This window comes from Aegilops tauschii, chromosome 5, assembly GCF_002575655.3.
Source record: "Aegilops tauschii subsp. strangulata cultivar AL8/78 chromosome 5, Aet v6.0, whole genome shotgun sequence".
NCBI classification, from domain to species: domain Eukaryota; kingdom Viridiplantae; phylum Streptophyta; class Magnoliopsida; order Poales; family Poaceae; genus Aegilops; species Aegilops tauschii.
Window position 1 is genome coordinate 583687796 of NC_053039.3, and position 25223 is coordinate 583713018.

The 25223-nt window shown below is 46.8% G+C and overlaps 5 protein-coding genes across 5 annotated transcripts; 2 read left to right on the forward strand and 3 right to left on the reverse strand.

The window, feature by feature from the left end:
- Nucleotides 1–8400: 8400 nt before the first annotated feature.
- Nucleotides 8401–11104, forward strand: LOC109733669 (F-box protein At4g00755). Its single transcript, XM_020292894.4, has 5 exons — nucleotides 8401–8887; nucleotides 9191–9628; nucleotides 9751–9926; nucleotides 10325–10443; nucleotides 10534–11104. The coding sequence occupies exons 1-5, from the start codon at nucleotides 8734–8736 to the stop codon at nucleotides 10838–10840; spliced, it is 1194 nt and encodes a 397-aa protein (XP_020148483.1). The 5' UTR covers nucleotides 8401–8733; the 3' UTR covers nucleotides 10841–11104.
- Nucleotides 11105–11524: 420 nt separating this feature from the next.
- On the forward strand, nucleotides 11525–14061 carry LOC109733670 (pentatricopeptide repeat-containing protein At5g52850, chloroplastic-like). Its single transcript, XM_040391368.3, has one exon. The coding sequence runs from the start codon at nucleotides 11565–11567 to the stop codon at nucleotides 13695–13697; it is 2133 nt and encodes a 710-aa protein (XP_040247302.1). The 5' UTR covers nucleotides 11525–11564; the 3' UTR covers nucleotides 13698–14061.
- A 367-nt stretch (nucleotides 14062–14428) lies between these two features.
- LOC109733671 (uncharacterized) lies at nucleotides 14429–16575 on the reverse strand. Its single transcript, XM_020292896.4, has 6 exons — nucleotides 15719–16575; nucleotides 15472–15589; nucleotides 15311–15392; nucleotides 15137–15188; nucleotides 14970–15024; nucleotides 14429–14872 (listed from the first exon to the last, which is right to left on the reverse strand). The coding sequence occupies exons 1-6, from the start codon at nucleotides 16088–16090 to the stop codon at nucleotides 14619–14621; spliced, it is 933 nt and encodes a 310-aa protein (XP_020148485.1). The 5' UTR covers nucleotides 16091–16575; the 3' UTR covers nucleotides 14429–14618.
- Nucleotides 16576–16670: 95 nt separating this feature from the next.
- LOC141022220 (uncharacterized) lies at nucleotides 16671–21224 on the reverse strand. The gene is made up of 6 exons (XM_073498545.1): nucleotides 18301–21224; nucleotides 18057–18171; nucleotides 17826–17907; nucleotides 17556–17607; nucleotides 17407–17461; nucleotides 16671–17326 (listed from the first exon to the last, which is right to left on the reverse strand). The coding sequence occupies exons 1-6, from the start codon at nucleotides 18658–18660 to the stop codon at nucleotides 17127–17129; spliced, it is 864 nt and encodes a 287-aa protein (XP_073354646.1). The 5' UTR covers nucleotides 18661–21224; the 3' UTR covers nucleotides 16671–17126.
- A 64-nt stretch (nucleotides 21225–21288) lies between these two features.
- Nucleotides 21289–23620, reverse strand: LOC109733673 (uncharacterized). Its single transcript, XM_020292899.3, has one exon. The coding sequence runs from the start codon at nucleotides 23192–23194 to the stop codon at nucleotides 21299–21301; it is 1896 nt and encodes a 631-aa protein (XP_020148488.2). The 5' UTR covers nucleotides 23195–23620; the 3' UTR covers nucleotides 21289–21298.
- Nucleotides 23621–25223: the final 1603 nt, after the last annotated feature.

Here is a 25223-nt window from a genome sequence, read left to right on the forward strand (position 1 = left end):
TATGCATCAATTTCTATGCTAGGTAGAAGCTTCTGTCACTCTTGCCCTCCAATACATAGTCCTATCAACATACAACTAACCCTATGGTGTGATCCACGCGCGCGCTTATGATGGGCACCAAAGGACAGCAACATAACCACAAGCAAATTAAACCAATCATAGCAATTCACCCATTACCGATAGGACAACGAAAATCTACTCAAACATCATAGGATGGCAACACATCATTGGATAATAATATGAAGCATAAAGCACCATGTTCAAGTAGAGGGTACAACGGGTTGCGGGAGAGTGGACCGCTATAGATAGATGGGGGAAGGTGATGGAGATGTTGGTGAAGATGGCAGAGGTGTTGGCGAAGATCGCGGTGATGATGATGGTGGCCACGGCAGCGTTCCGGCGCCACCGGAAGAGAGAGGGAGAGGGGCCCCCTTCTCTTCTTCTTCCTTGACCTCCTCCCTAGACGGGAGAAGGGTTTCCCCTCTGGTCCTTGGCCTCCATGGCATGGGAGGGGCGAGAGCCCCTCCGAGATTGGATCTGTCTCTCTGTCTCTCTTTGTTTCTCCATTCTCTTATTCTGCCCTTTCACCATTTCTTATATATCCGGAGATCCGTAACTCCGATTGGATTGAAAACTTCGCCCAGATTTTTCTCCGAAAATTAGCTTTCTTGCGGCCAAAGAAGAGCAGCAACCGCCTTACGAGGGGCCCACGAGGGTCAGGGGCGCGCCCAGGGGGGCAGGCGCGCCCCCTGCCTCGTGGCCACCTCGGGCACCGTCTCGCGTTGATTCTTCTTCCCATATTCTCCAAATATTCCAAAAATATTCTCCGTCCATTTTTATCCCGTTTGGACTCCGTTTGGTATGGGGTTTCTGTGAAACAAAAAACATGCAACAACCAGGAACTGGCACTGGGCACTGGGCACTGGATCAATATGTTAGTCCCAAAAATAGTATAAAAAGTTGCCAAAAGTATATGGAAGTTGTATAATATTGGCATGGAACAATCAAAAATTATAGATACGATGGAGACGTATCAGTTCTGAAGACTACATCAAGTACGACTACAACTCCAAGGGTTCCCATCAAGATGATGTGGATCCCGAAGAAGAAGAACTAGAGAGTTCTTGAGGGTGACTCCGCCAACATACTTCACTCATATCTTTTTGCAAGGACATGTGCAAACAACCTCCACATCTTGCACTAGTTCGAGGAGTCACAAAACCTCTTGTTGGTAAGACAAGGGACAAGGTAACCTAATGCTTTCATGGACATCATCTTGTGTGTACATCACTCTATGTCTATGGATATCCTTGTTTGTTCCTTGTGGGACTAACCCATGTAGGTATTGAAAGTGCAACTCACTCAAATGGATTGCTCCAAATGATATACATCAACATTGAGCATCCACATCTTCAACACCTACATGAAGTCATCATCGACAAAACCCAAGGTTAGTTCATCCCTCTTAGGGGGGATATCACATTTAGGGGGAGCTTTACTCTAATAAATTGAGCTAAAGCAACTCTAATGATGTGAACACAACAATGCTTTATGTAAAGGTGGTAACCCCACTTGTGCTTAAACGATGAGTATGACCTATGATCAAATGTTCTCATTTGACTCCTAAGTCAATATACTCATATATAGATGACCTAGTCATCGCCAAATTGCTTGATAGATGCTAGAGTGTTTGTGCATGCTTTGTCGCATATTTTCATTTGCCATTTTATGTGTGAGCATGTTGATTGCATATTTTACTCATTCGAGGATATCCATTTGTTGCTTTGATTGTTTGGATTTTTCTCTTTTGCCAAATGGATGGACAAGAATGCCTAAGAACACCCTCTAGCTATCTATGCTTTTCTCGTCTCAAACTCTATTCATGCCACATCACAAAGTTTGATCAAGTCAGATTCGAACCACTCTGTGTGAGGAGCACTCGGAGTCCCTGATTCGTCATAGACTTAAACTTCCAAAACATCTTTGTCCATTTCGGCATGACCGAGTCATCCACTTCGGTCACATCGAGTTCACCAAGTTGATCTAGGTTTTCCATCTTGGTGCAACCGATTTGAACTTTCCGGTCACACCGAGTTGCAGTAACCGCTTGCGATTCTGCATCTCGGTGCCACCGAGTTGCAGTAACTGCTTGCGATTCTGCATCTCGGTGCCACCGAGTTGTTCCACTCAGTCACACCGACAGGGTCGGGATATATAAACCCACGGGTGAGATTTTGGAAATTTCTTCAAACTCCTCAGCCCGCGCGTGTCTTGCTCTGCCTCCTCGGGTCTCCGGATCGTTCCCTTGCCGCCAGCGACCTCCCGCTGCTGGTTTCCGTCGCCGTCAACGGAATTCTGCTCCACCGTTGTCGCCGTAGCGAACTCCTGCCGAACTAGGGTATGGGTTCGACTCTTTGTGTTATTCCCTTACTCTGATTCATAGCACATTGCTTTGCCATGATCTTTACCATGCATGAAAACAATCTATCCACAGAAAACATCCTTTAGGTTAGATTTGATTCGAAAATTTAGGGTTAGGTCTCCGCCGAAGTCATCTCGGACCGACCGAGTTGTAGAAATCGGTCTCACCGATTTGGCTTAGGCCATTGCACATGCGTTTTCGGTCTGACCGAAAACTGCAAATCGGTGCGACCGAGTTCCACTCTCTGTGAAACCCTAGCAATCTCGGTGCCACCGAACTGTGACTCGGTCTGACCGAGTTCACTAGTTTAGGTTCCAAAATTGCTTCGGTATCACCGAGTTTAACAAATCAGTAGCTCCGAAATGCTTTCTGTGGAGAACTAAAACTAAGTTTTTGAGTCATCTGTTTTGCAAAAACTCTGCACTATGTGATGCTCATCCATTCTACCTCATCTACATCTATTCATAGGGTTTACTGTCAGTGAGATTGCCAGGATGTCTGACCAGAGGGACAGCCAGAATAGATATGAAGAACAAGTGCATTTGAGTGAGGGTTCTAGTCCCTCAAGCAGCTATGATGAGGGCAGCGGGAGCACACCAAGTAACTTTCCCAAGGCAGCCACTAGAACAAGGAAGAAGAGAACCTCAGACTCTGAGGATGAGGACTATGTGGCTGTTGAGGATGAGGCCACCTCAAGGAAGAAAGTGCTGAAGAAAGAGTATGGCACAACTGCTGCAACTAAGCCAGGGTTGCACAAGAAGGCACCTGCCAGGAGAATCCCAATGTCTAAGGCCAGGGCTTCCACTCAGGAACCCTCCAAGTCAACTGGAGGAGAGGATGCTGCTGAGGATAAGAAAAAGAAGGAGAGAAAGAGGGGAAGATGGTGCAAAAAGGTAGACCCCATGGCTAAATTTGAGAAGCATTCTTCTGATGAAGAAGAGGAAGAGGATGCTGCACCAGCACCCAAAACTCAGAAGCTTATGGGAGATGCTATCAAGTCAGGGGCTGCAACATCAAAGCCCAAAACTGCTCCCAAAGCAACAACTCAAGCTCAGAAGCCCAATAAGCCAAAGAGAAGCACTAGAAACATTCCTGCTGAAGAAAAGAACAAGGCCCAGTGCCTGAAGCTGAAGAAGAAGATGATGAATCCCATCTATTGAGAAAACTGAAACCCAAGATTCCAGACCACAATGATGCTCATCCAGTAGCTGAGGACATGCACATCAGGAAAGATGCAGGACTGAGATTGTGGAGACAGTCCGATCCTTATGCTGTGAGGAGGAGGACTGCAGTTGACTACAGGTTTCATACTAAAGAACAACAATACTTCTATGAGACTATTCTGCTTGACAAGAAGCCAATTGTGTGTGACATGAGATGGGTTGATTGGGAATACATCAAGGAGAAAGAAGATCACTTCCCAGGAGTACATGACAGCTTCAAAGCATGTGGAGTTGATAAGTTTGTTGGGCAGAAGCTCACAAAATGGAATGATGAGCTAATCATGCAGTTTGACTCCACTGCTCATTTCTATCCAGATGGGAGGATAGTATGGATGTCTGAAGGTACAAGGTATCAATCAACTGTTGAAGAATGGGCCAAGCTGATCAATGCCCCAGAGGAACATGAGGATGACTTGGATGTGTATGCCAAGAAGAAGAAAGACCACAACTCTATGGCAAACATGTACAAAGAGATCCCTGATAAAGCTTTGGAGACACACAAGTTTGGATCTGTGCACTATTTGTTGTCTGGTCTGCCCACTATCAACACCATCTTAAGGCATACCTTGCTACCCAAGTCTGGAGATCACAAGATGATTAGAGGACATTCCATCAACTTGCTGCAAATATTTGATGTGCCTCAAAAATTCAAAGTCATGAGTCTGATTGTAGAGACAATCAAGAGGACAGCTGCTGACCAGAAGAGATCTTGTGGGTATGCTCCACACATTCAGGTGCTCATCAACTCCAAGATGTGCACAGGCACTTACTTGTTGGACAAGGAGCATCTACCTTTGTATCCTGAATTTGAAGACAACAAAGTTGTGATGAATGAGGATGAACCTTCATCAGCACAAGCACAAGAGAAGAGAGCTAAAGCAAAGGCAGAGAAAGCTGCCAAAATGCCAAGTGTTGAGGAAGCATCTCAAGTGTTCCTGAAGAGCAAGCAAGATCAGCTTGCATATCTGATCCAATCTACTTTGAGGATTGAGAAGGGCTTGGCCACCCTGACTCAGAATCAGGAGAGCTTGGAGAATATCATAGAAACAAAGTTTTATGATCTTGATCTGAAGGTCACTGAGATACAGACAGCAGTTGAGCAGCTCCAGGAGGAAGCAGAAGAGAGGAAAGGGAAGGCAACTACAGATGCTTTTCAGTGAGTGCCAAGGAGTCAGAGGTCTGCTGTAGTGCCAGTACCAGATTCTAGAGTTACATCGTCAGCACCAGCAGCTACAGCTTCAGTGCCACCTCCAGAAGCCACTCCACCAGCTCCAACTACATCAACAGATGCCTTCGTCCTTGGAGTTCTCTCTACACCACCTCCCGAAGACCAAGCCTGAGAGACGCATAGCACTATGCATTTTCAAACTTTTTGGTAACTTGTTGCCAAAGGGGGAGAAATGTATAGATCATAGGCTTCGAGAGAGTGTGTTTTGATTCTTTGTCTCTCTTGCTTTTGGTTGAACTTTTTGTGTGCTTGGTTGATACTCTATGTCTGTGTGAGATACTTGTTTGATCATGTGTTTGATCATATGCTACTTTAATGCTTGCTTGGATGATATGATCATTCACTTTGCTTGGTGATGAGTGCATGCTTTTAATTTCCATCATTTTGAGCGCTCCACCAAGATGTATGTGACATGGAAGAGTAACCCATGATCCTAATCGATTGTGCATTTGCATGCAAAAGCAAATTTTAAATAATGCACAAATTTGGGGGGAGCTCTTGCTTATCACATACTTCTCAAAGTGACGATGTATTTCAATCTTATGATCATTTGTCGAAGCTTTGATCTATATGTTGTCATCAATTACCAAAAAGGGGGAGATTGAAAGTGCAACTATCCCTGGGGGGTTTTGGTAATTCCTAACAACATATAGCTCATTGAGCTAATGCTATTTCAAGATAAATATTTCAGGAAAGCTCAATGATTGGCATGGCATGGATTAGAAATGTGGACCCCTCAAAATGCTAAGGATAAAATATTGGCTCAAGCTCTAAAGCTCAAGACTCTACATTTTACTTTTAGTGATCCAAGATCACATTGAGTCCATAGGAAAAGCCAGTACTATTAAAAGGGGATGTGGTGTTGCCTAATGGGTTGCTTGCTCAAAATGCTTAGTGATATGCTCCAAAAACCCTCAACCACTTTCTCATATCCACATATGTCCCAAACCAAAAGTCAAACTCAGCCCCACCGAAACTTTCTATCCGGTGCCACCGAGTTCATTTGACATAGCCACTGCCACAAACCCTAGTCACTTCGGTCTCACCGATAGGGATCTCGGTCTCACCGAGATGGGATTGCAAACTCTCTGTTTCCCTTCGTAACATTTCGGTCCAATCGAGATGAGCGAACGGTCCCACCGAGTTCGCAATGCAAACTCTCTGTTTCCCCTTTGTAACGTTTCGGTCTCATCGAGATGAACGAATCGGTCCCACCGAGTTTGCCTGACCAACTCTCTGGTTAGCTTATTACCAAAATCGGTCTCACCGAGTTTGTGTAATCGGTCTCACCGAGATTACGTCCCTAATGAAATCGGTCCCACCGAGTTGACATGTCGGTCCCACCGAAAAGCCTAACGTTCACATTTTGAACTAAATCGGTCTGACCGAGTTTCATTATTCGGTCCCACCGAGTTTGGTGATTTGTGTGTAACGGTTAGATTTTGTGTGGAGGCTATATATACCCCTCCACCCACTCTTCATTCATGGAGAGAGTCATCAGAACATGCCTACACTTCCATCATACATTTTCCGAGAGAGAACCACCTACTCATGTGTTGAGGTCAAGATATTCCATTCCAACCATATGAATCTTGATCTCTAGCCTTCTCCAAGTTGCTTTCCACTCAAATCATCTTTCCACCAAATCCAAATCTGTGAGAGAGAGTTGAGTGTTGGGGAGACTATCATTTGAAGCACAAGAGCAAGGAGTTCATCATCAACACACCATCCATTACCTTTTGGAGAGTGGTGTCTCCTAGATTGGTTAGGTGTCACTTGGGAGCCTCCGTCAAGATTGTGGAGTTGAACCAAGGAGTTTGTACGGGCAAGGAGATCGCCTACTTCGTGAAGATCTACCCTAGTGAGGCAAGTCCTTCGTGGGCGATGGCCATGGTGGGATAGACAAGGTTGCTTCTTCGTGGACCCTTCGTGGGTGGAGCCCTATGTGGACTCGCGCAACCGTTACCCTTCGTGGGTTGAAGTCTCCATTAACGTGGATGTACGATAGCACCACCTATCGGAACCACGCCAAAAATCTCCGTGTATACATTGCGTTTGCTCCCTCCAAACTCCTCCCTTACCTTCATATGCAATGTTTTACATTCCGCTGCTATACTCTTAGACTTGCATGTGTAGGTTGATTGCTTGACTAGTGCTAAGTTGCTAAAATCTGCCAAGACTTAAAATTGGGAAAAGGCTAGATTTTTATTTGGTCAAGTAGTCTAATCACCCCCCTCTAGACATACTTTCGATCCTACAATATGTCACTAATGAACTTATACTCCATGGGTATATTCTCATTTACTGAAAACAATTATTTACCTTGTTGCCCTGTTTTATTTTTTGTTACCAATTATCTATATCATTTGCGTTTAATGTTGTAACTAGCAAGACAAGGGGAACAAGGGGATTGATAATCCTCTTGTCGTGTTGGGGACAAGCATGTTTGTGATGCGTGCACGTTTACTGCTTACTTTGTTCGTTGGGAGAAACTCGTACTGGATTGATAACCTTGGTTCCCTGACTGAGAAAAATACTTGCTTCTAGGCTACATCACCATTACACCTGGGGATCCCAACCACTCTTGCGGGAGCAAGCAACGACCTGTAAGCCTTGGAGTATACAAGTCTCCAGAAAACATGCCTTCTATGCGGCATGGGCCTCCTTGAGATGGCCCCTTAGTGAACCGTCATGGAGCTCCTTTGCCGGCCCACCTGACCGAGAGACGATGTGGTGAGTGAGTGACCCCTAATCGAGGACACCATCACCTCGCCCTCACCCCAAACTAGCAAACTAAACTACTCATCATCGGATACGTTGATGACCTCGTTGTTGGAGTCACCGGCCTCGTGGTCATCCCGGGTGAAACGAATGCTCCTCCTCCTTGTCCACGAAGAGCTAATCATGCACCATGTCCCTCCTGGTGGATGAAGCGGCGGTTTTCCGCCACCTCCGCCTCAGACCAGATAGACTCGCTGATGTCCTGCTACTCCGCGTCCTCCGTTTGGGTGAGCTCAAACTCTGCCAGCGCGGCCTCCATGTTGAATCTCCTCTTGCCCCATCTCTTCCAATTCCTCCTCGGTCAAACCTTCCTACTCGGGAGGCAGGCTAGCCGCAGTGCGTGGCGCTCCTCCGTGGTTCGCATTTTCCGCCCGATGCTCCAGGGTGAACAACTTGTAGTATGTCACCTTGGTGCGGACGATGGCGACGACCGGACGACAAGCTTGAATTGGAAGTGGAAGAGAGAGAGAGAGAGAGAGAGAGAGAGAGAGAGAGAGAGAGTATGGAGCAGCAGTGACTGTGCAGACGGGATACAGAAGATGAGAATGAGGAAATGGCTAAGGTTACCTCACCGTGCGACTTAAAATAACTGGATGTAGTCATCGGACGGTGCGCCGGGTTGGCGTTATGAATATGTCGGATGCTAACCGGCGGAGACGCCCGTCGGACTGTCGTTCTATCATAACCTAGCGTTGACCGTTGGTGGCATGGATAAATTTTTTTTTGACGCGGTGGCATGGACAATTGGGTAGGAGGGAATTTACCCTTTCTCTCTTTCTTTATTTCCGTTGGTAAGAGTAGTCCACTCTGGCATCCCCTCCACCCCTCCCCTACCTACCTACCTACGGGTCCCAACCCAAAGCGGGGGATTTTGGTGGATTCGGTTCCCCTCCCCCAAATCCAATCCAATCCAATCCAATCCAATCTCTCTTCTTCTTCTCTTTGTCGGTCGCGCTTCTCCCTCAGATGAGATGAGATCAGAGCAGAGCAGAGCAGAGAATGAATGATTGATTGATTGCAGAAGAGAGGACGGGCGAGCTAGGGTTCCTTCTCCTTCCTTCATTGGGACGACCAGAGCCATGGACATGGAGGATTCCTCCTCCTCGCCGGCGGCGGCGGCGGACTTGGTCGACTACCTGGGTCCCGACACCTCCGTCACCGTCTTCACCATGCTCCACCACCCCGCCGACCTCGCACGCGCATCCGCCGTCTCCCGATCCTGGCGACAATTCGGTACCTTTCCACCTCTCTCTGCTCGGATGGATCTGGCCTCGCTATTCGATTCATCCATGTACGTACGGAGTATTTATCTACATATCTAGATTATAGATTCTGCTTAGGGAGGAAGGAAGCACTAGTGATTTCCTTTCCGATCCATTCAATTCCACCCTAAATCACAATACTTATCTAACATGTTTTTTCTCTTCTCTTATAGAAAGATAACTTCTTTCAGTCAGTCACACCTACATAGTACTACATGAGTACCAATTCTCAGTAACTCAATCTCAATCTCTCTTTCTTGTCTTGTGTCTATAGTTATCGACAACCAGTTCAGCAAGCTGCAGTGCCTGCGGGCCTGCCCGGAGGTCTCCACCTTCACCCAAGTCAACATCACCACCACCTCCGGCTCCAGAACCCCGGCACGCCGGGACCAGGACACCACCACCGGGCCGAGCGCCGAGGACGAGAAGCTCCACCGGGACCACAGGGTGTACACGCACCTTGGCCACGGCCTCCTCTCGCCCTACAAGCCCAGGGACTGCATCATCCACTGCATCGGCGCCTCCAGCACCGACAACTTCCCTGACGAGACCATCGAGAACACCCTCGAGCCCGTCGACCACCTCGAGTCCAACAGGCCCTCCTACTGGTCCAGCGGCGGCCAGAGGGACCCCGCCGTGCCCGAGTGCCTCATATATCGCCTCCAGGCCGATCTCTGCCTCATCCAAGAGATCAAGCTGCAGCCATTCAAAGGTTTGGTGGTTTCTGTATATATGGCTGGTTCAAAACAAATTAAAAGGCCTCATGTGTGTGTGTGTGTGTGTGTGTGTGTGTGTTAAATAATAACAAATACTTCCCACCATGCGTCGTTGCAGCGTTTTTCCAGCATGGCGATCCCATATATTCGCCAAAGAGCATCCGCATCCAGATGGGCTATCCAAGGTCACCGCTACGCCCTGAAGCACTTGTCTGTGATGAAAATGAAGGCCAGTTGATTGATGATAGAAACTACGTCTGGACCTACACATCTCCAGAATTCCCAATGCTGCAGGTTTGTTGCTTTTGAAAAATAATGTTTTCTCAGGTCAGCTTAATAGACGATTGATATTCCCAGGCCTATACATCGTTTTTACCCTCTCAACATAAGGATCTCATATAGAAAAAAGTCGAACAACTGACATAGAGCAGGAACATTCTTAAAAGGCTGAGCATGAAGAAAGCGCATTTGATCGACCTATCTCTAGCAGTGTTCTTAAAGTTTTTATTACAAAGGTCACTTGGATTTTTTTGTTTAATAATATCTACTCCCGCTGTACCAAAATATATAAGACGTTTTTGCAGAAGATCTTATATTTTGGTACGGAGGGGGTAGATGTTTGCAGTCGCCTTGTGCTCTAGTATGTAAAACTGCTGAGTGAGTAACATTATTATGTGTGATAAATATTCCAGGAAAATGTTTTGCAATCCTTCAAGTTACCACGGCCGGTTCTGTGTATTGGCGGGGTGGTGAAGGTTGAGCTTCTTGGGAGAGTTCAGAAACAGGCAATCGATGGCCTCTACTACATATGGTGAGTTTCCGTGCAACTGTGTGGAGGTAGATAATTCGTTTTTTTCCCCCATCGCACAGATGTACTTACCTCATTGTGCTTCCTTTCCAGCATATCTCATGTCCAAATAGTGGGGAAGGCACTGTCCCGAGACCTGGGGGTCGTTCCTCGCGGGAACGGCCTGGTCCTGAACTACTATCTGGATCCCCGTACATGCGGCGTTCCCCGCCGTGAACCGTCACGGGACGATGGGCGCAGCAGGTGGCAGGGCCTGGCGTCAAGGATCTGGCATTCTGGCACGGCGCGAGGGATAGGAGGTCTGAACCAAACGCTGTTGAGTAGACTGTTTGGCGGTCCGTTGCGGCTCGTGGTCGTAGCGGACGAATCGGAAGGGGAGGAGGAGGATGATCTTCCTTAGAAGGAAGGAAGGAAGGAAGGAAGGAGCTCAAGGGAGGAGGGTCTTATTTGATTTGATTTGATTTTCTGCACAAAAGAAACATGTGATAGTTACATATATAAGAGTGGCTGTCCTTTTGTGGTGCTGTGAGAATTTTGTTTTTTTACATTTTGATTGTGTAACAGAAGAGAAGACAGCACAATGAGATGCATCCAATCCAATCCAATCCAATCAAGCTCACTTGACTTATAATCAGATCAATCTAAGAATGCCACTTCACTTTTATTGTTGTTATCTTTTATTATTGGTGATAGTTAGAGAAAATGCATCTCTTGTTGAGCAACCTAAAAATGAATGAATGAGATCATGTCAACATCTTGAGTCCATTTGGATTTGGAAAAATGAATGAAAAAGATTACTACCAAAGCATCTATTAGTTGTAGATAACAAATAAATAGATTCAGTCTATCTGGATGAATGAATACATTTGGATTTGGGAGAATGAATGAATGAATTGGATTATATCTGGAGTAGATAAATTCAGTCTTCTACTACTCCCTCCGTTCCCAAATATAAGTCGTTGAGGGAACTCCCCCAACGACTTATATTTAGGAACAGAGGTAATAGTATTTTTGAAAACTGAATGGAAAGAAAGTGAATAGATTCACAAGAAGAAAGAATGGATTTTTATGCAGCTGTAGCTGACTCTGACTCTGACTGAGCGCCAGCCAGAAAGAAGAAGAATATGCCGCTCCGGCTGCGGCTGCCAGCGCCATGCCAGAGCCAGAGGCGCGCGGCGGCTTCGTGGGCCGCGGCCGTAGCCGACCACGCGCTCGCCGGCCGCCACGCCGCCGCGCTCACCGTCTTCCGCCGCGTCCTCGCCGCCCACCCGGCCGCCGCGGTCGACGAGCTCGCCTACTCGGCGCTCCTCCGCTGCCGCGACGCCCGCCTGGCTTACCAGATACACGCGCAGGCGTGCCGCCGGGGCCTCGCCGCCTCCAACCCCGTCCTCGCCTGCTCCCTGCTCGCCTTCTACTCCGCCGCCCGCTCCGACCTCCCGGCCGCCGCCAGCCTGTTCGACGAAATGCCGCGCAGGGACGCCGTCGCCTACACCGCCATGATGTCGGCTTTCGTCCGCGCCGGGGACTGGGCACAGGCCCTCGCGCTCTACCCTCGCATGCTTGCCGCCGGCGCCGCCCCGCCCACCGAGCACACCTTCGCCAACCTGCTGGCACTCTGCGCCTCCAGGCAGCTGTGCTGCCACGGGAGGCAGCTCCACGCGCAGCTCCTCCGTTGGGGGGCCGACCTCAACCTGGTGCTCAAGACCGCGCTCCTCCACATGTACTCCAGCTGTGGCTTCATGGACCACGCGCACGCCGTGCTCTGCTCCACGCCCGACACGGACGTCGTGCTCTGGACGGCCATGATTGCCGGCTACTCGCGGGCAGGAGACCTCCAGGCCGCTCTGCGCATGTTCCGTCACATGGAGCAGGCTGGCGTGCTGCCCAGTGCCTTCACCTTCTCCGGGATCATCACCGCCTGTGCTTCTTCTTCCTCTGCCCAGCCCCAGGCGTCACAGATTGAGACTGGACGGCAGCTCCATGCCCGCGTCTTCAAGTTTGCTCTGGAGCGCGACATCTCTGTCTGCAACGCGCTCGTCGACTTCTACAGCAAGTCATCCGCCCGTTTGCTCGACCTGCTCCATGCGTTCAGTGCCACAGACCGCCCGAATGTGGTGTCCTGGACCGCCTTGATCGCTGGACTTGCACGCCATGGCAGAGACAAGGATGCATTTGCGGCGTTCGCAGAGATGCGGGCCAGCGAGGTGCAACCCAACTCATTCACCGTCTCCACCCTTCTCAAGGGCTGCAGCTCCTCCTCAGAATCAGACTCTTTCCTACATGCTACAAAAATCCATGCTTACGTGCTCAAGACCAGCCTTGGATCTTTGGATGTGTCTGTCGGGAACTCGCTGGTCCATCTTTATTCCAGGTTTGCAAGAATGGATGACGCGTGGGCAGTTGCGACAACAATGGCCTGTGCAAGGGACAACCTCACATACACAAGCCTTGCAAAGGGGCTGAATCAGATCGGCCTTCCAAGCAAGGCCCTTGAGATGGTAGTCCACATGTTTCGTGAGGAGGTTCGTATCGACGGTTTCAGTCTCGCCTGCTTCCTCTCTGCTGCTGCGACCTTGCCATCCATAGAGCCTGGGAAGCACTTGCACTGCTGCTCGCTGAAATTGGGATTGAGCAGTCAGGTCTCAGTTTCCAACAGCCTTATCAACATGTACAGCAAGCATAAGTGTGTGGAGGATGCTAAGAGTGTTTTCCACTCAATCAGGGAGCCAAGTGTTGTGTCGTGGAACACACTAATATCTGGGCTGGCATACAATAATGGGTGCTATTATGAAGCGCTGTCGGTTTTCGAAGACATGACATTGGCTGGGGCACAGCCTGATAGCATCACTTTCTCTGCTGTCCTTTATGCCTGCACTCACGGTGCCTTGGTTGACATTGGCATCAACCATTTCAACTCTATGAGGAATTCGTTTGGTGTTTCCCCAGAAAGGAGCCACTACACGCTCTTTCTGGATATGTTAGGACGAGCGGGTCGTCTTACGGAGGCGGCATGCACCATTGAGGCCATGCCCATCCGGCCTGACGTGTCCATGTACAAGAATCTGTTAGCATTTTGCGAGCTCCATAATGATCTGTCTGTCGCAGAAAATATCACAAGGAAGGCACTGGAGTTATACCCATCGGACACAGTATTTCAGAATATGCTTTCAGGCATCAGTGGTGCTCCTTGGAAACATGAGTGTGGTGTACATGCCCACAGGATGAAGAGCGATGCAGATATTCAAGCTCAAGCCTAACCGATGCGAGCTAAGATCTGTTTCTCTGCCAGGTTCTTGGATGCTTCCTATATGGATTTCCCAAGGGCCACAAGGCTTCCCACCAAAAAATAAGAGCCACAAGGATTATTCCTCAGGCTATTTCTTTCAACATCGAGCATGGGCTTACGACAAGAGCAACGCAGGATTTTGTCAGTGGTCCTTTTCCTCTTCAAGGATTTTTGTAGAAATTCCTCTGCATTGAAATCACATGAGACATTCTATAAAAACAAAATAGATTATGTTCCACCCCATTCTGAATCAAGCTCTTTGAGAGTCACTGCAGAGTATGGTATGTGGTATCCACTTAGTCAGTATACAATGTCAATGATTTGAGTTCTGGTAAGCGTCATGTGCTAAGACAGGCAGAATGCTTGGTCTAAACTCTAAATAGCTTCAGATAGAATATCTAATGCCACATACGTAAATAGATAATTTGTGTAGTATACAGATTGTGGGGTAGCCTCTCGAAGAAAATTAGAAAAACCGCGAACATGCATAGATTGTAGAATGACACAACAGTTTATACAGAAGAATACGTGGGCAGAATTTCTAGGGGACAATTTTATGTATGCTGTCAGGAAAATATAAGAATGTGACAGTAGTATTTCTGGCTACTTGTTACAGCAATATCTTGTGGTTATATTTATACATCCCTGCACTAACAGCAATTTTATAAGAGCGAAATGATGTTCATTTCTTCTTCACAGGGGCAAGGATAGGATAAGTGTTGGGAAACAAATAAACATCATGTGGAAGATTCTGATCCATCGACATTTGCCGAAGTGTGGCTGGTTCTTATAGGTCCTTCTCTGATCCTTCACTCGTGATGTTGGCGGTAATTGATTGCAACCACATGGTGACTATTCTTCTGAATGTAGAATTTTCTGTGATATTAGTTCCTTACATGAATTGCTTGAATATGTTATACAAAACGTCGAGCACCGTATCCAATCTTCGTGCCACAAATGACCAGAAGCGGAAATTATATGCAAGAAGATGCACGATAATAGGCTCCACGTATAATTTGTAAAGCTTCACAACAAATGACCAGAAGCGGATAGAATATGCAAGAAGGTACACGATAACAGGCTCCAGGAGGAATTTGTAAAACTTCACGCAGGACTGGACTAGTGCTTCTGGATTCTGTAGAAAATCTGCATGTATATATTCTTTCATGCTTAGCTGGATTTCAGGTAGTATTATGGTTTATACTACTGAAGAGTTGATTTGAAAAGGCACATATATACATACCTTCAGCTTGTTTTGGAAGTAGGTCGAACAAAAAGGTAACAAATAGAAGTATGTCCTGTAAGAATTGGAAACATTCATGGAGGGCAATTAGCTAGAGGTATTCGTCAATCAGACTAATATAGTTGGATGCAGCAGCAAAAATAAGCTATTAGTAATAGTATGCCTACCAATGCCAGATTTACTGGTTTCACTGGTGACTCGTTGAAGATGTGGACTTTCCTGCGGTGTCAATTAGAGAACATGCGACATTAGAAAGAAAGAGAATACCAAGGTGAGAGCACAATCTTGTGTAGTTAGAGAATATGCTATCACGAGTGGGTATCAATTTCAATTTCAGCTACCTAATAAGAAGCGCTTCTCCTTTTGCTGAACACATGTGGAAACTGCAGCCTTTGGTAAATGGTATGATCTTACCATTCCACTCTGCAACAAGATGATGTCATTATCGCTTACCAGATTGCCCGCCACTTGCTTGTTTGAATTCCATGCTACAGGAACTTACCAAGGTGCCACATTGCTGCAGCTACAGTGGGTTCTACCCCTTGACAAACCTCATCAATAGCAAATTTGACATTCTTTCTCATAGCTTCCATAAGCCTTGCGAAGTAGGTAATCGTATTCTGCAGGCAGCAAAGTAGTTGTTGTGAGTATGGGAACCTTGTTTTAAATTAATAGCTTGATGGTCAAATATGCAGAGGACTCAACCATGAGTTCTTGGAGCATATGAGAGAATGAGGTGCGGGTAAAACCTTGATGTCCAGTGGTTTATAATATGAAGTGTGCTTGACGGTGCAATCAGGGTCAATCAGCTCCGTGAGCCGTGTGATGTCCTTGTCATTGAGGGAAGAGTAGAACTCCTGGATCACATTTGTCATGGGTGAAGATGGTAAGGTATTACCTCCGCGGTCAGCATTGTTGAGTCCCCCCGTTGCATTTGGCCCTGGTATCGCTCGTCTGGGCTTTGGCGAATATTGTTGCCTCTTCCCCCACTCGACGCTTATCTGCTGGCGCTGGGACAGTGGGCGTTGTTTTAGGTTGAAAGAGGGAGACTGGAAAGAGACAAGCGTGAGGGCAGAGTTCATGGCGTTTGGGTGTTTGAATGCAGAAAGATGTGAAGGCATAGAGGAATGAGGTGTGATATAGTGTTGCTGGGCACATTTGGTTGCTTGGCTATTAGAGAATGGATCTGAGTATAGCAGGGAGGCTTCCTGGCATGGAATAATTAGCGTGGTGCATTGCTAAAGCATAAAGATTTGTTACGATATGAAGTAAGGAATGTCTTGCTACATAATTTATGGAGTCAGGCCAGGCAAGTATCATGCCAATCTGTAAAAGGGTAGTATAACTTTGTTCCTTGGTTTTCTTTATGCTCTGATTTACTTTACATTGAGTTCCTTGGTTGTCTACAGAAAAGAAGATAAAGGAGGGACTTGTCAAGGAAGGAAGAAAGAGGAAGAGAAAGAGAAGACTGTATGTATGTATATCTTGGGAAAGGAAAGGGAAGGAGGAAGGGAAAGGGGAAGGGGAAGAGGAAGAGGAAGTAGCCACTGAGTTTTGTTGCTGTCACTTCCGGAAGAAGCCTCTCATACAACGTCAATGATTTGAGTTCTGGTAAGCATTATGTCCAACTCTAAGTGATAATTATTTTGTCTTGCATTGGACTGAAGCATTCTTTACCTCTATATTTTACTCCCAGAAAAAGGGAAAATAATCTGGAACATGGAATCAATTTCAAGCTTCAAATGGAATATCTAATGCTACAGACGGAAACAAATATCTTTACGTTGCTGCCAGGGCTAGGCATTTTATTCGATGCTGCAAATTAGTAATATTAGAATGTAACAATGGTATTGGTCAGTTCTTCTTACAACATTATCCTGTGGTTATATACATCCCTACGCTAACGGCCATTTCCTTTTAAGAGTAAAATGATGTCCATTTCCGTTTCACAGGAGCAAAGCAGGAAGCCCCTGGGAAACAAACCAACATCATGTGGAATATTCTGAGCCATTGACAATCCCCAAACTGCAGCTGGTTGTTGTAGGTCCTTCGCTGATCCTTCACCCGTGATGTTACCGGTAATTGATTGCAACCACACAGGGTACCTTCGAGAATTGCTATTCTTCTGAATGTAGAATTCTCAGTGATAGTAGTTCATTACAGGAACCGCTTGAATATGTTATACAACATGTTGAGCAGCATAGTCAATCCTTGTGCCACATATGACCAGAAGCGGGTATAATATGCAAGAATAGGGACGTCGGTATAATATGCAACAAGAGGGACGATAAAAGGCCCGCAGAATTTATAAAACCTCGCGAAGAACCGAGCTAGTGCTTCTTTATTCTTTAGGAAACCTGCACGTGTAATTCCATGCTTAGCTGGATTTTAACCAATAATAGTTTATACTAAACAGATGATTTGATGAAGAGCATACCTTTAGCTATATATGGGAATGTGTCGAACACGTTGGTCACAAAATTAAGTATTTCCTGTAAGCATTGGAATATTTCATTAAGATTTTAAATGGAACTAATATTTTAGTTGGGTGCCGCAGGAAAAAAAGGAGCTCGTTAGTACGCGTACCAATGCCAGCTTTCCTGGTTTCATGGGTGACTCGTCGAAGATATGAACTTTCCTGCAGGGTGGGTGAAAACATTTCTATGTCAGGTCAAGGGGAGCATTACCTCCAAGAGAAAATTATCTATCTAGAGGCCAAACCCTAGTTTCCAAACAAAAAAAGCATACGGAATATAACCACTAAAGCATTATAGTTCCAACAGCTTGCCTGACATGGATGGAAACTCTGAAACACTGTATCATATGCTCTCTAGAGTAGCTTTTAATCTCATATACCTAATAAGAAGGGCTGATCCATTTGCTGAACACATGAAGAAACTGCAGCCCTTGGCAAATGGGATGATCTCTCCGCGCCACTCTGCAACAAGCAGCATGATGATACTACTGTATTATCCTTGCCCTCAATATTAGCAAAAAATAAATAAAAAAAATCCTTATCCTCTAGCAACCAGTATTGCCTTTGGCTGACACTTATAATTCCAATTCCATGGTGCAGGAGGATCTTACCAAGGTGCCACATTACTGCAACAGTGGGTTCTACTCCTTGACAAACCTCATCGATAGCAAATTTGGCATTCTTCCCCATAACTTTGATAAGCCTTGTGAAGTAGGTACGGGCATTCTGCATGCATCAAAGTTGTTTCTGTGAATTCCGAGTATGGGAACCTGGCTTTAAATTAATAATAGCCTGATGGTTAAATATGCAGAGATATTGGAGCAGATGAGAAAGTGAGATGCATGCGGGTAAAACCTTGACGTCCAGCGGTTTATAATATGCAGTGTCCTCGATGACGCAATCAAGGGAAATCAGCTTCTCGAGTCGTGTGATGTCCTTATCATTGAGGGAGGAGTAGAACTCCTGAATCACATCTGTCAGGGGTGAAGATGGTAAGGCATTACCTCCACCGTAAGCACCGGTTGCATTCGGCCCTGGTATGGCTCGTATGGGCTTTGCTGAACATTGTTGCCTCTTCCTCCACTTGATGCTGATCTGCTGGTGGCGGGACTGCGGGCGCTGTATTAGGTTGAAAGAGGGAGACTGGAAGGAGATATGTGTGAGGGCAGAATTCATGGTGTTTGGGTGTTTGCATGCAGAAAGAGGTGAAGGCATAGTGGAATGAGGTATGATATAGAGTTTGTGGGCATTTCTAGTTGCTTGCTGGTTAGAGAATGAATCTGAGAGTATATATATATATATAGCCTATAGGGGAAGAAGCTTCCTGGCATCAAATGGAATTTGCGTGGTGCACTGTTAAAGCATAAACATTTGTTGGTTACCATATCAAGTAAGGAATCACTTCCACTATAATATATAGAGGCAGGCAAGGTAAGAATCATGCATGCCAATCTGTGAAAAGGTATTGCTGCTTTGTTCCTTGGTTTTCCTTTTGCTATATATGCTTTACATTGAGTTTCCCTGAAGAAGAAGAAGAAGAAGAAGAAGGATAAGCCTAAGACTGCCTTCTTGGAGGGTGGCTTGTGCTTGCTCGACTTCCCAACTTCTTTCTTTGAATACTTTCCGCATGGACGCCAGCTTACTTGGTTGCGCCATAGGTAATTGTTCCAATGCCTCCTGCTCCTGCTCTTGCTGCTGCAATCACAAATGAGCCAGTACAGAGGCGGAGGCCATGCCCATCCAGTCTGACTTGTTGACGTACTGAAACCATACTCTTGTAGAGTCAATGCAGAGTTATGGTATGATGGTATCCACTTATAGTTAGTTGACCAAGGAATTCACCATCCCACTCCCACGCACAACCATGGAATAACACATAGGCACAATAGTAATATTAGAATGTGACAGTACTTTCTGTCTTCTTACAACAATACACATCCCTACAAACACCGACAGTCATTTTCTTTTAAGAGTGAGATGACGCCCTTTTTTGTTACACATGCAGGAAAGCAAGAATAGGATGAAACAAACCAGCATCACAGGGTATCTTTGAGAATTGCTATTCTTCTGATTTCCTGTGGGCTGTGGTATTGCCTCCTTACATCAACTCCTTGCATATGCTATACAAAATGAGGAGTCCCGTAATCAATCCACCCGCCACAAATTTGAAAAGACGCGCGATAAGCTCCACGCAGAGTTCGTAAAGCTTGACAAAGGACCCAAGTCCTTCTGTGTCCTGTAGAATTTCTGCATGTGTACTTCCATGCTTAGCTGGGTTTTAAGTGGTTCTAGTTTATCACTGTACTAAAATGTTGAATTTAGGAAGCACATACTTTCAGCTGATTCTGGATTTTTGTCGAATGAATAGGCAACGGAATGAAGTATGTCCTGTAGAGATTGGAATATTTCATGAAAGGCAATTAGCTAGAGGTAGTCAGACTAAGAAATATAAGTATATAGTTGGATGCAGCAGCAGAATTATTTATGCCTACCAATGCCCGGTTTCCTTGTTTCACAGGTGACTCGTTGAAGATATCAACTTTCCTGCAGTGTGGCGTGGGTGAAAACATTTATTTATTACTCCCTCCGTAAAGAAATATAAGAGCGTTTAGAAGGCTCTTATATTTCTTTACAGAGGGAGTACATCTAAAAGAAATATAATCTTCAAGAGATGGATGGAAATATAGAAACACGGTATTAATATTATAAATATGGAAATTTTGAGAATATGTTTTCTTGAGAATCTCTGCTACCTGATAAGAAGCTCTTCTCCGTTTGGCGAACACGTGTAGAAACTAAGGCCTTGGGTAAACGGGATGATCTTACCCTTCCACTCTGCAACAAGGTGATATATCATTAGCATGTACGTACTACCAGGCTGCCTGCCACTTATAATGCAAAAAATTTCCACGCTGCAGGATCTTACCAAGGTGCCACATTACTACAGCAATAGTGGGTTCTACTCCTTGACAAACCTCATCGATAGCAAATTTGGCATTCTCCCCCATGGATCCCATGAGCCTTGCGAAGTAGCTCATCGTCTTCTGCATGCAGCAGCAAAGTTGTTTTTATTGTTGTGAGTATGAGAACTTGGTTCTAATTTATTTATTTATTTATTTATTGCCTTGATGGTCAGATATGCAGAGATATTGGAGCAGATGAGAGAATGAGGTGCGGGTAAAACCTTGAAGTTGAGTGGTTTGTAATATGAAGCGTGCTCGACGGTGCAGTCAGGGTCAATCAGCTCCATGAGCCGTGCGATGTCCTTGTCATTGAGGGAGGAGTAGAACTCCTGAATCGCATCTGTCAAGGCATTATCTCCATCTCCATGGAAAGCTTTGTTGAGGCCCCTGGTTGCTTTTGGCCCTGGTATTTATCGTATGGGCTTTGGCGAACATTGTTGGCTCTTCCCCCACTTGGCGCTTATCTTGTGTCGCCGGGACAACAGGCGCTGTTTTGGGTTGAGAGAGGGAGACTGGAAGGAGACAAGTGTGAGGGCAGCATTCATGGTGTTTGATGAATGCAGAAAGATGGCCAAGGCATAGGGGTATGAGGTGGGATATAGCGTTGGTGGGCATTTTTCGGTTGCTTGGTGGTCAGACAAGGAATCCGAGTGAGTACATTTGAGATGGAATAATTAGCGTGGTGCATTGCTAAAGCATAAAGATTCGTTACGATATGATGAAGTAAGGAATATCTTCCTAGCTACATAATAATGTACAGAGCCAGGTCAGGCAATAATCATGCCAGTCAGTAAAAGGGTATTTGCTTTCTTCCTTGGGTTTTTTACATTGAGGTCCTGAGACTACAGAAGAGAAGAGAAGAGAAGAGAAGAGTTTGGTTGTGTTGTGTGTCACTTGCGGAAGAAGCCTAAGACTGCCTTCTTGGATGGCGGCTTGTACGCCTTGGTGGACTTGCCGATAGCTTTCTTGGCGGCCGCAGAAAGAGGAGGGGCAGCACCAGCAGCAGGAGCAGAAAGAGGAGGGTCTTGCTCCCTGCCCTCATTCTCAGCTGTCTCCTCCAGTTCACTCGGCGCTGCCCATGGCTCATCCGCGTCTTCTTCTGAGAACACTCTCCGCATCGTCTGCAGCTTATTTGGCGGCGCCGGAGGAGGTAACTGGGCAAATGCTGCCTTCTCCGTCTTTGACGGGCTATAGTCGTATGCAGGATCTGTCTCAAGCTGTTTGGTTTTGCCCGCCGCCGCCGCTGCCACTTGTTTCGTGATGCTCTCCACCTCAAACGAATCCCCCTCGTCGTCGTCTGATAACGCCAGCTGCTGCTGCTGCTGCATTTGCATCTTCATTTGCTGCTCTTGCTCAGCCGCCTGCTTCATTCGCTGCTCCTGCTCAGCCAACTGCTGCTTCATTCGCTGCTCCTGCTGCACCTTCATCTTCATCTGCTCCTCCTGCTGCTGCTTCATCTGCTGCTCCTGCTCCATCTTCATTTGCTGCTCTTGCTCAGCCACCTCCTGCTGCTGCTGCTGCTGTGCCTGTACATGCTGCCCTTTATGGGCATGGCCACCAGGCAGTGTCATGTCATCGTCGGAAGAGTCGCTGATGAGCTCCACGTCCACCGCCGCCACCTCATGAGACCTGCTGCTGTACTCAACGCCAGGCTTCACCTCCTCCGACATTGCTTCTGCTGCTGCCAAAGCTTCTTCTTGTTCTGCTGCTGCCTCTTCTTCTTTGTTGGCGGAGGCGTAGGCATAGGCATAGGCATAGGCAGTGGCACCCGCAGAGGAGGAAGACGTGGACGAGGAGCTGCTCTTGCGGCTGGCCTCGGGAACTGTCACCGGCTGGCCCTGCATCTTCTCGGTGACGAAGTAGGGCCTGAAGCGGGATGGCCGGAAGTCGCTCACGTACGGCGCACCCACGGTGAAGCTCTCATGCCGTCGGAACAGCATGGCGTTCTTCTGCGCCGCCGCCCCCGCCTCCGGGATGGACGACGGCTGCGGTGGTGCTTGGAGACGGAGACCGTCGTCCACATCATCGAAGAAGGGGTTGCGCGAGGGGCGTAGGCCGAGCATGGAGGGTGCGGAGTCGGGGAAGTTGTCGTCCTCGTCGTAGGGCCCGTCGAGGTCGAAGGGGTTCCTCTTCCTGGTGGCGATGCTGAGCTTGGACGGGTCGTCGAGCTCCATGACGTGCTGGTGGTGGTGGTGGAGAGGTCGCTGGTGGCCGCGGGCGCGACGCCTGGACATGAGCTTCTCGACGGTGGCGTTCATCTCGAGCTCAAGCGAGCCGATGTTCTCGATGCTCTTGGCGTCATCGGCCGTCCACGCGACCGCCCGCACCGCGTCCTTTTTCTCGGACCGCTGGTGGTTGTGCTGCTTTCCTTCGTGGTCAGAGTCGGTTGATTCTGATTCGGTGTTGGCGGCGGTGTCGGGGAAGGAGGCGTGCGAGGTGGCGGTGGACATGGTGGGTGGGTGGTGGTCATTTTCGTCGACGGAGGATGAGGAGTCGTCGCTGGATTCGTCGGAGGGTCGGTGGTGATGTCTGGTGCTTGGTTGGCATTGTGGTGGGCGGTGGCTGATCTTGTTGTAGACATGCGGGTCATGATCCTGGGGCACGCTGTGGAGGACGAGGCCGAGGAGGAGGGCGGTGAGGACGAGGACCGGGGCGGCGACGAGGATGAAGGCGAAGACGGGGTAGACGAAGGCGTAGGTGAAGGCGAGGAAGAGGAGGAAGCAGAGGAGGAGAGGGTGGCGGTGGAAGAAGGCCGGCACCCCCTCAATCTCCTCCTCCTCGTCCATGGCACCGGCACCACCGCAGGTCGACCGCCGGCGCACCCGATGAGCTCACAACATGAACACGGTGGATCTGCATGCATCATCATCAAGACAATAACAGCAGAAGAAGAATAATCAGGAATGAATGAAATGATCTCCAACTCCAATCCTAGCGCGCTGCTACGAGGCAACGCACGCATCATGCATAATCAGAATTAAATGAATGAAATTAACAAGGAAGACTGAATGAATGAATCGATCGATTACAGGAGAGGAGAGGGAATTAACGAATGCATGTAATTAATTACCAGGATCTTAATTAATCGGTAGAGATTGTGGTTTGTTGAGGAAGGAAGGCAGTCAGTCAGGCAGGCAGCCAGGAAAGACGGATGCAGGAATGCCATTTTTTGGTCCATCCACGCCGGCCTGCCACCTGCTACTACTATTCTTGTCTCGTCCGTCTCTCTCAAACTGAGGACACAGAAAATACATTTTTTTAATAGAAAACATCCATAACGTTATTCATAATCACAACTGTTACATGTACAACAATGCCTTTGGGGGCTGAAATTTCATATTTTGGTGGGTCTCAAATATTTGGAACCCCGAAATTTTGAGCCAGTTTACAAGTACTCTTATTTTTTTAAGGTTTATTAACTTTATCAAAATTTAGTGAATACTGGAAACTCACAACCCCAAAGTAATCTGAAATCTGCTTCAAAATTTTGCATATTTTGGTGACGTCTGAAATTGTTTTGTTTTCAACCATGCTACAAACTAACTCGTATGACTAGGAATTACGATGAAATCTCTCGGAGACATCTTCCTAGTGGTATCAATCTTTGCAAGATGAAATACGTACTGCCAAGTAAAGAGGCTGTAATTTGACAAGTTCATGCTTTCTGTTAGCCCCTTAAGCCGTTCATCTAAAAAGATGACAAGTCGTGAGCAATGTAGGAACTTGGGCTGGGGATGATCCACCAACAGTCGAACCACAAGATCTTTCACCATAGTAGCGAGGGAACATTTCAACTCCACAAAGAATAAAACTAATAAAAGTAACATGACACAATAACATAAACTCATATGATCTGAATAATCTGCTCCGAGTCTTTTCTGGCTTCATGAGAAATAATTGGAATAATTTTATTGACAAAAGCACTATGAGACCATCTCACCAGAAAGACTCCTCCGCGGACCACGGAACACTTAAGTATCCGAGGCCCCCCTCCCTCGCTCAGCTCCAAGATGGCAACCAAAGACGAGGGATTTCCTGCACCGACTGTTGTTCTTCGTCCTCAAACCCTAACTCTTCTAAGAAAATATTGCTAGTAGCCTATAGATAATATGAAGATAAGAGATCCCTCGCTCAACTCTCTCCCTCGCCCGCGAGGTTACTTCACTTGGCTCTATCCCTCATCGTTCTCTCCACCTCCCCTTGACGGTGCCATGTGAAGGAAATATGCCCTAGAGGCAATAATAAAGTTGTTATTTTTATATTTTCTTATTTATGATAAATGTTTTGTATTGATCGGAAACCTAAATACATGTGTGAATACATAGACAAACACTGTGTCCCTAGTGAGCCTTTACTTGAGTAGCTCGTTGATCAAAGATGGTTAAGATTTCCTAACCATGGATATGAGTTGTCATTTGATATCGGGATCACATCATTAGGAGAATGATGTGATGGACAAGACCCATCCATTAGCTTAGCATATTGACCGTTCAGTTTTATTGCTATTGCTTTCTTCATGTCAAATACATATTCCTTCGACTATGAGATTATGGAACTCCCGGATACCAGAGGAATGCCTTGTGTGCTATCAAACGTCACAACGTAACTGGGTGATTATAAAGATGCTCTACAAATATCTCCAAAGGTGTTTGTTGAGTTGGCATACATCGAGATTAGAATTTATCACTCCGAGTATCGGAGAGGTATCTCTGGGCCCTCTCGGTAATACACGTCATAAGAAGCCTTGCAAGCAAAGTGACTAATGAGTTAATTGCAGTATGATGTATTACGGAACAAGTGAAGAGACGTGCCGGT

Excerpts from the sequence above, each read along its gene's own strand:
- LOC109733673 (XM_020292899.3), bottom strand. The coding sequence starts at position 23,194 with ATGGACGAGGAGGAGGAGATTGAGGGGGTGCCGGCCTTCTTCCACCGC.
- LOC109733669 (XM_020292894.4), top strand. The coding sequence starts at position 8,734 with ATGGACATGGAGGATTCCTCCTCCTCGCCGGCGGCGGCGGCGGACTTG. Across the intron at positions 8,888-9,190 it reads CCGATCCTGGCGACAATTCG|TTATCGACAACCAGTTCAGC; the intron begins GTACCTTTCCAC and ends TTGTGTCTATAG. Across the intron at positions 9,927-10,324 it reads CAGAATTCCCAATGCTGCAG|GAAAATGTTTTGCAATCCTT; the intron begins GTTTGTTGCTTT and ends TAAATATTCCAG.
- LOC141022220 (XM_073498545.1), bottom strand. The coding sequence starts at position 18,660 with ATGCCTTCACCTCTTTCTGCATGCAAACACCCAAACACCATGAATTCT. Across the intron at positions 17,908-18,056 it reads TGCAGTAATGTGGCACCTTG|AGTGGCGCGGAGAGATCATC; the intron begins GTAAGATCCTCC and ends TGCTTGTTGCAG. Across the intron at positions 17,327-17,406 it reads ATTCCCATATATAGCTAAAG|GTTTCCTAAAGAATAAAGAA; the intron begins GTATGCTCTTCA and ends TTACACGTGCAG.
- LOC109733670 (XM_040391368.3), top strand. The coding sequence starts at position 11,565 with ATGCCGCTCCGGCTGCGGCTGCCAGCGCCATGCCAGAGCCAGAGGCGC.
- LOC109733671 (XM_020292896.4), bottom strand. The coding sequence starts at position 16,090 with ATGCCTTCACATCTTTCTGCATTCAAACACCCAAACGCCATGAACTCT. Across the intron at positions 15,590-15,718 it reads ATAAACCACTGGACATCAAG|AATACGATTACCTACTTCGC; the intron begins GTTTTACCCGCA and ends TGCTGCCTGCAG. Across the intron at positions 15,025-15,136 it reads AACCAGTAAATCTGGCATTG|GACATACTTCTATTTGTTAC; the intron begins GTAGGCATACTA and ends CAATTCTTACAG.